The following is a 9730-nucleotide window of genomic DNA, read 5'->3' on the forward strand; positions in this document are numbered from 1 at the left end:
CCGGGTGATGAACTGTCAAAAGCTCCCATGAAACGCGGGTCGCCTAGCTCGAGTAATTGGAGCAGTGTATCCCTGAAGACGCTCAATGGCAAGTGCAAACAAAAGTCATGCCGGATATTCATATTGGTCAAAGGCCAATGTCAGCCAGCGCCAATGTGTGAATGAGAGGTTTTCCAACGTTGGCCCTCATTGGCCATCGCTCCGATTTTTTTCCGAGCGGAGGCAAGACCAGCTTATTGCCAGAAAAAAGGGTGATCCGGGGGCTAACCCCCGCAAACGCAGCGCCGTTGGTATGCCACAAAGTAGAAGGAATACTTTCTTCTCAGTGGGGATGCACAGTTTCCTGCAATGTGCTGTGCTTCGTGTGCTGCCTCGTGTGCGTCAGCATACGACGGCTCAATAACCATCCACACTTTTGTGCTTGTCGACATTTTTGTATGCACTTGGCAAGAGTGTGGAAGCGCCATGAAAAGTTTTTTTTGTCATTCATTAATTTTACGATTTCAACAACACTGTTTCACTTGAATTAATATTTCAATTTTTCTATATCAATAGGACTTTTTATAGGCTACCTGTTATTGATATTATAGTTCCTTATTCTTGCTTGCAAATGGCTGAAGAAGTGAGTATTTTTAATTAATCTTTTCAACATAACCTAAAAGAATTATACTTTTTCTAAAATTTAAAATATTTTGAACTAAATAATAGTTTGGCAGAAAGTCTAACATTAATGCAGTCCACAATTCTATTCAATTTCTAAAAAGTGAGAAGTGAAAAACAAATTGAATGTCTAAAAATACAAGAATATCCTACATTTTATCATTTTCCATTTTCAGTGTTCGTTGTTTTTGTAATATACTAGTTATCATGGATTGACTATTGACACCGCACATACAGAATAATGTGTAGGCTATAGTCAAGTTTTGCGTAGCCTGAGATTTGTCATTGATTATTTCTCTCTTGTTTACAATGTTAATAATAATAGCAAGTTGCCTGGCTGGCTCAGGTCCGGTGTCAGAGTTTTCAGGGCCTATGATATGACCTAACGACGGGATTGACGACTTGATGTGTCCAACTGAAACACGGGAGTGGCCCTAATGTTCATTTCATCATTGAAGAATTGGTTAGGTTCAGGTTAGCTAGCCCCCTGTTGGTTGGGGGAGCTCTAAGTCGAACATTGTACTCAAAAATTCGTTGAAAACCAGAATATATAGGTACTCACAGTATCCCTGATGTCGTAGAAGGCGACTAGCCCTTCTTCCAAAACCCTTCTTAATATGCTTTGGAACTTTTCATTTCTAGAATGGGGCATTTTCTATTGACTTTGTGCCATTCTTTCTTTCTCTTTATATCCGTTTGCCTTCCTTGGCCATATTCTTACTTCTTCTTAGGCCAACCCGATGTGTGATGTGGACCGTGCTGATGGGTGGTGCTTCTGTATGGTGTCTCTAACGGTGCCTGCAGGATTCCAGGCGCCTTCCTAGTATCAGCCTTGCCTGGACATGCGGGACTCTGTCTGGGACGACTCCATTCCCTAGCTGTTCGTGGGAACCACATGAGCAAACCAAAACCCAAGGCGACCTTGCCTTGCCTTCAAAACCATCGGGATCTGCCCCATCAGTGCAGGTTTTTCACACTGAAATGGATGCTTCAGGAGCACAGGAGGTTCCACTGCACTCTTCTGTAGAAGCTATCAACATTGAGTAGGCTTCTACTGATCACGACATGGATGAAAGCTCAATCACACCATCCCAACTGGAGAGGGAGGATGAGCTTCTCAGAAGTCCAGAAAAGCAAGAATCTGCAGGAATACCTGAGGATGCAATAGAACTACCGAGCAGTTTGCGGGTGGAGAGACCAAACCTCTCCACTGCTCAAAGAAAGGCGGCCATTTAGGCAAAACTTCTTGGGAAAGATGAGGCTTCTGACCCTGCAAAGTTTCGGAGGGATAAAAAACCGAAGAGACCAGAGTTGGGTGAAACTCCAGGCAGAAATGTGGGTCAAGAGAGTCGAGGGTGTCCAGGCGCCCTATAAGCAATTTGGCGACCCCTCCCTCAGCGAAAGGACCTACAAAACCATGAGTAAAACTCATATAGGTCACGAGGACCAATCTGTCTGAAGAGACTGCCAAGTATTTCTCACTGATTGCGAGAGAGGGCAGTTGAGAAACTGGAGGCTTGGAGAAACCAAGTGTTCCATTGTTTGTATCTCGCCACATTCACAGTATGGTCAGATGTAAGTCCCATAAGGCAAGAGACTGGGCGCATCTTCCAGTAGATGTCCGGAACCTGTTCAAACAGCACCACTGCCGGCGGCCAAGCAGTGTCCCTGGCACCTCTCCATTTGGATCCTCAATTAGGTGTTTATTCTTCAGGGAAATAGTAAGAAGAGAGGAGTAAATTGTTGGAAGCTCGAACAATATTTCTTTTGCAATAATATAGGCTTATATAGAAATATATTATTTATAGTTTAGTTATTCAATTTAATATATGAACGGCATATTAAATATACCAATATTTCCAGATGTTCAATTCAAAGGCAAAATACTGTCTTGTTCTTACTTTATTGGATAAAAGAAAATGTAAATACTGTTCACTATTGTAAACACTACCGATTCTTGTCAATCTTGTGGCTGTGTATTGAGTTTCTTTTTTGCAATTATATTTGAGAAAGGGGTTGGCTACGTGATCGCACTGAGCTATCGCATAGATAAGTTATTCATAGACCAGCTTCTCCCGTTTTAAGGGTTACCAGTTGTATAGCAGACTCCTCTAAATAATGTTTATGAGTTCATCAATTGCTTTCCAATAATTCGGAGCCCACCTAGAGCTAATCTTTCTCCTCATCACAAGCATGATCTCTAGGCTTGTACGTGGGTAATGTGGCCAACATTACTCATGCACGTTTAGAGATCATGTGGGCATGTTCCTCCGCAAAAAAAAAAAAAATGTCGACGACAATCAGTCAAAGTGTTATATTTATACAGTGAAATTATTAAAAACATGAAGTATCCTTTTTATTTAAAAAAACTAAAACATTTCAACAACTAGTTTAGGCCTACCTACTTTGGCCATTTTCAAGTTTAATTAAAAGGTTACTTCATGTTTTTATTAATTTTAACAAAGTAGCCCATATATTATGTGAAGTGATTTTATACAGTGAACTATTTGCTTATCACATGATCTACCTATCTAGGAATGCATAGTTCATAATCACGAGTATGGTTATTGTTTTCATTTATATAAAAATGTTTTACAGGCATGCAATTCCCTCCTTGAAACTGTTTCTGGTGAAATATGAAGAACATCAAGACTACATTTATAATTTGCCTGTCAATCTCAATTGCATGTGAGTATGGTTTTTGTTCTATTTATAAAGTATTTTCAAGTCCATAACGTGATGAAAACCCACGAAGACATGTCAAAAAAGCAAATAAGCAATTGAAAATTAGCCATTACAAAAATAATTCAGAAATCAGAAACCTTTTAAATAAATCTGTGTCAGAAAAACATACTCGATATAACATGAGACAATATTTCAATAAATTTGAATTCAATAAATAAATTTGTTTAAATAAATAGGTAACTTTCTACCTTATTAGAAGCATTATTATTTTGACAGTATACAAAAAGAATATACGTTTCAAACTTAATTGAATTTAATTCGCATCGAAGGAACCTTTAAATTTGCATCTTGAATGAAAAAGACTAAGAAATTTTCAAAAACACAGATAAACATACACATATAAACTCTGTTTATCAGAGATTGACAATTGTGTAATAACCGAAACCTGTCTTTCTAAGTATCAATAAATCTGTGGTTTTTTGACAATTTCTTAGTCTTTTTCATTCAATATGAATAATTATCACAATATCAACTTCTCAACTACACAAAAAGTAAAATTGCATCGAAGGAACCTTTCATTTGAATGGAAATAGGTTACATCCTATTTTGAATGGAATAATATTGTGTCAAGAACTACCCTCATACAGCTCTCTCCTTGGGTGCGAGATTTCTTCTATTTGAAATTAGAAACAAACTTTCTCGTAGTAACAAGTGAGAACCTTTAGAATTCATCTAGATCCCAGCTTTCATCTTCAAATAAATTGATGAAATACCACAGCCAGGACTGAGACGTTTTTTCAGACGAGTGGACACGGCTCGTCAGGACAGGAAGCTCTCCGATTGGCTAATTCTCGTTACGCCAACCCAATCAGTCAAAGACTACCAATGACTTGAAAATGCATGATCTTTTATTATACGTCAACCTAATCAGTCGGAGAGCTTCATGCTGTCCTGTCGTGCTGTGCCAACTCGTCTGAAAACTCGGCCTTCAAGAATTAAATTTTAAGCCTTTGAATTTCAAAAATCGACTTCATTAGTGTATGCACAATGGGTGTCACCATTGATCCGATATCATTTTCAGGACTGCATGAAAAAATAGGGATATTGTATTCTCATATAAAACAACTAAAGTAGGCTACTTTTATTTTTATTGACCTTTCAAATAAGTAAGTTTCTCTGGCGCACCTTGTATAAACTAATTCCTTCATTTATAGGATTATAGATAGAGTTAAATAACATCACAATGAGTATTATGAATAACAATACAATAAGTATTTGCAATCTCTTTTTGTCCTAGCGCCTTGTAACACATTGTAAATGTATGTAACAAATGACTACTGCATGACTGTGCTATGATACAAGAATGTTTCAAAACAGTGAACATTTGAAGCTTCAACCTTACTTCCAAAATACCGAAGCTTCTGGCTCTTAATACACTAAACAACCTCCACTGTCGTCCCAATTCAGAAGCTTTGGTATATTGGGCATGTGATGCGCAATGAAAAGTACAGATTCCTGCAGTCGATCATGGAGGGCAAGATTGAAGGAAGACGCCGGCCTGGAATGAGGAAATCATCCTGATAAAGTACCTTAGAGAGTGGTTCAACATTGATTCAACATCCCTGTTCCGAGCTGGAGTCGGTAGAATCCAGATTGCATTGATGATCGCCAATCTCCGTCGCGGAACCGGCATATGGAAGAAGAAGAAGAAGAAGAAGAAGAAGAAGAAGAAGAAGAACAAGCAGAAGAAGAACAAGAAGAACAAGCAGAAGAAGAACCTTACTTGTTATGAGGAGGACTCATATAATAACTAGCTGCTGTTTACTGTCAATCATTTTATAACTTCTGAATTATTGCATTCTATCATGTCCTGTAACGACCAAAAACTCAAAATACAGTAAACTCAAATTAAGTAATTTAAGTTTATTTGGTCAATTCAGTATATTCCTAATTGATTACCTTTTTTCAGTTGGAATTGAACCAGCTTTTGGAGTTGAATATGGACCTCAATTCGAAGAACTGGCACCAGTCGATCCGCCCAAACAGGAAATTATCGAGGAGAAGAATGAGGATGCACCGACCGATGTTATATCATTGAGTAACTTCATTAAAGAATTCCACGTGAGTAGATATTATCATAGATAAACAATAGCATAAGTTGACATCCCATGGTATAGGGCGTTTATGTCGCAACTTTTACTGTTATCTCAAGCCGATAGTCCACGTAGTTCTTTCCCGTGAAGCTGTCTGATGCTTGTAGTCTCTTATATTGTACCGTTCATACACTCTCACCCCAACAAAACAGAAAGAATCGACAGTAATCGGCTCGAGTTAACAGTAAAAGTTGCGACATAAACGCCCTATACCAGGGATATCCACTCAAGCTATTCTCTCTCTATGATAATATTATCTATCTCAATCAATATAAATCACTTTTTAATAATTTAGCAATCTTATCTTAAATACTAGCAGGTAACCCGTGCTTCGCAAGGGTCTATTTTAAAACTTGACGTGATGAAATCCAGAAGAATAGAAAATAGGCCTATAAGAATCCTCGGTTGATTAAGAATTTATAAGCAGCATTTCAAGTAAATCAGTCCAGTAGTTCAGACGTGATGATGCGTCAAACATAATTTCCCTATCCTCTACACGTGTATACGTCTTTAAGCCAGTTCTTTCCTCTATTATAGTATAGAAGATGATAGAAAGATAGATGGATATATCATCCATTTATCTATCATCTTCTATACTATAATAAAGGAAATGAATGAGAATAACTTTTGAAAGGTTTGAGATATCGATGTGCGGTTTTCACCATACCTTTTCTCTGGAAATCCTATCATATGACCACCTTTCAATTAAAAAAAGAAGTTGAATTCAAAATGGTGGTTCCAAAATGGCGGAAAAAATTTGGGTGCGACGGAAAACCTGTTCTTATTATTCGAAAAGGATCCCCAATCATACCTATCTTCTAATTTCCCTTTTAAGAGAAATTTTCTGAACTGAAAACTTGATGTAATCAACAATTGAAGAATTTAAAATAGGTTTGTAACCATCCTCGGTTAAGCAAGAATCTATATGCAAAATTTCAAGTTAATCAGTCCAGTAGTTCAGACGTGATGATGCGTCAAACATAATTCTCCTATACTACTTTACACCTGTATACGTGTATAATAATATTTTTTAATTCCGACCATATGATTTGGTGATTTTTTTATGAAATCGTATGTACTATTAATGAAGTTTGAACATTAATTCTGAAAAATCTAGAAGGAAAATTGAAATTTGGGCTTCCAGGTGCACGAGATTGATATTTTTAGAATCTATGTTCAAAATTTGGAGATCTAAATCATTCCCGTTTTTCCGGTATGCAGTCCACAAGTTGACATGTTTTGATGCGAACAAACACAACCCTACTCTCTCTTATTATATAGATGTCTGTTGTATCAGTGGATAAGATAGCTAGTTGAATTTGTTTGATCATAGATTCGTTAATATTGGTACCTGTATCACTTGTAGTTGGATTCATTTCAAACTGGTAGCATTCCCCATAAAAACATCTAGGCTTCCCATTCACTATTGCTTATTATAGTGACAGTTATTCAAAGTTAGTGAATCTCACCGTAGTAAGTCATCAACAATCATGTTTATATTTGAATAGGAAGGTTTTGTCAATGAAGTTTCTGATTTAGAGCTCTGGAGATTCACATCCTCATCTTACAGTGAATGAACTTGTAAATAGCAACTATTCAACACAATTTGCAGTTTGTTCTGAAGAAGCATAACCATAGAGGAACAATAGCATAAATAGATATCCCATGGCATAGGGCGTTCATGTCGCAACTTTTACTGTTATCTCAAGCCGATAGTCCACGTATTTCTTTCCCGTGGAGCTTTATGACGCTGGTAGTCAATTTGAATACTATCATAGAGAAACGATAAGTAGATATTCCATGGTATAGGGCGTTTATGTCACAACTTTTACTGTTATCCAAGCCGATAGTCCACGTATTTCTTTCCCGTGGAGCTTTATGACGCTGGTAGTCTCTCATATTGTGCCGTTCTTACCCACACAAAACAGTCAAAATCGACAATAATCAACAGTAATCGGCTTGAGATAACAGTAAAAGTTGCGTCATAAATGCCCTATACCATGGGATATCTACTTACGCTATTGTTTCTCTATGACATAACCTTCTCGGTAGTGATTTCATATCCCAATATACGAAAAATAAACTATAATATTATTAATATAGTAAGGTCCACGTTATAAAGGCAGTGTTTAATGAGCAATGGTATTGCTATCCTTGTCTATCATTCAACAAAGCGGATAGCGCTATCTCTTTCTCGCTTTTCTCTGTTGCCAGATCGTCTTTTAACAATGTAGAAGTAATAATTAACAAAATATTTCATCTTAATTATGATAATTCATTATGAAATTATTGAAAAATATAATGTCTTGCTCAATAAAATATAATTGATTATTTTAAACGAGAATGAACAGTTAATATTACATCAATAAACCTGTATCAACTACCGTCTATAGAAGGCATTGACAAGACAGAGGATCAGCTATCGTCTTTAGAAGGCATTGAAAAGACAGAGGATCGGCAACGTTCTTCTCGTATCTTTCTCCACTGTCATTATAACGTGGACCTCACTATAGTATCTATATACTATTTTACAAAAAAATCTTTATTCCTCCATGAAGTAAATGTTCATTGAAATAATTATATTTCTGATTTACATAATAATATTCTATACGGAAGCTTTTAAACTTCTTACTTCACAGTACTTGATAGGAACTGTATATCTATCTATCTTTCTCCTTTCGTATTCATGTCATCAACATATATTTATTCCTAGTCCCTACAATTATTAGGAAATAAATTCCATGTCATCAATAATTCTAAAAAATGATCTCAGTATACTTGACCCCTGAACGACTGCTGGTCTGAGAGTTACTTGCTACGAAGAGAAAATATTTTTAGCATGTGTGAAAGTGATTTCCACTGTCAAATTATTAAGGTTCATCCAATAATATATATTATAATGTCCGTACACGGAAAGCAAGTTAGGGGTAAGTACAGTTTAGAAAAAATTGAGTCGTTTTTGTTTCACTGAAGTACAACTTCGCTTTCTTCAATTTTTGTTTACAAAGTATTGACACTTTTACTTTCCTTGCCCTATTACCATATGTAAGGAAAGTATTGCTTTCCTAAAAAAAGGTAGATTAATTTTAAGTTTTCTATACGTTTCAAGGTCCCCTGAGTCCAAAAACATGATTTTTAAGAATTAATAATACAAATTTCATTTAAATACCCACTTATTCTATTCACAATGCTCACTTCGCTCTTCTATTCACAGCAAAGCCTCTCCTAAGATCCATACTCGTTGTACTTAATTGAAAATGCAAAGTATTAATAACAAGAATTTCATTTAAATCACTTTGCTTTTCTATTCACAGCAAAGCCTCTCCAAAGATCTGTACTCGTTGTACTCAACTGTGAAGAGCAAAATACCTCCACCAACTACCGAAGAAACGTCTACGGATGTTAAAAGGAAGGAAACTCCAACATTTGAGTCGGATGCAGATGACATAGTAACTTTCGCCAGCAACCATACCAACGGCAGCAGTAACTCAACAGTCGATAAAGTTGGCGAAACTAAATCGGCTAGCTCAAATTCTACTTTGATAAATTGCAATATTGACAGACAACAGAATAGTCTTACTGTTGAGGTGAGTAATAATATGTTATCAATTACAATAAATACATTGTAGACGTATCTGTATACAGCCAGTCTTGAGCCACACAACATGACGAAACTTGTATGTAACTTAATGTAAAAAACTATTTCACTTTCCTTGTTAATAATTATTTTTTCATCCATTTTTGACGAGACAGCAGTCTAATTTTTAAATAATAGTTATTAGGAACTACTACTCACGTGTGGAGCAGTACAACACTCAGGTTGAAAATGAATGTAAAAATCCTAAAGCGCTCCACAAGTGAATAGTAGGTAGTTTTTAATCACTATTATAGGAGTGATCCGTGGTCTAGTGGATAGAGTGCTTGTTAGGCAGCCTATAGATCCCCGGTTCAAGCCTGCTCAAGCCAAACGGTTTTGACCTGGTCAATCCCGTGTTATCGGATGGGCACGTTAAACTGTCGGTCCCGGCTGAAGTATGAAAGTTGTAAGGCCCATTGACAGCTTAAATGATCTATTCAGGCGAGGTGGAACTTCTGTCAGGGAATAAAAGCCATAATTATCCCTATTATACCGGGTCCGGCATAAAAACCTGACGATTCTTGAGGGATAATAATCAAAGTATGTCCCGTACAATAAGAACAATATCGGGGACCGAGCTTCGCTCTGGAGTACA

General features: G+C 36.8%; 1 protein-coding gene across 1 annotated transcript; it reads left to right on the forward strand.

Moving 5' to 3' along the window:
- Positions 1-428: 428 nt before the first annotated feature.
- On the forward strand, positions 429-9148 carry LOC111050199. Its single transcript, XM_039445144.1, has 4 exons — positions 429-622; positions 3259-3348; positions 5315-5466; positions 8813-9148. The coding sequence occupies exons 2-4, from the start codon at positions 3297-3299 to the stop codon at positions 9125-9127; spliced, it is 519 nt and encodes a 172-aa protein (XP_039301078.1). The 5' UTR covers positions 429-622; positions 3259-3296; the 3' UTR covers positions 9128-9148.
- The last annotated feature ends 582 nt before the right edge of the window (positions 9149-9730 follow it).

The sequence above is a fragment of the Nilaparvata lugens genome, unplaced genomic scaffold (assembly GCF_014356525.2).
Source record: "Nilaparvata lugens isolate BPH unplaced genomic scaffold, ASM1435652v1 scaffold6233, whole genome shotgun sequence".
NCBI lineage: Eukaryota > Metazoa > Arthropoda > Insecta > Hemiptera > Delphacidae > Nilaparvata > Nilaparvata lugens.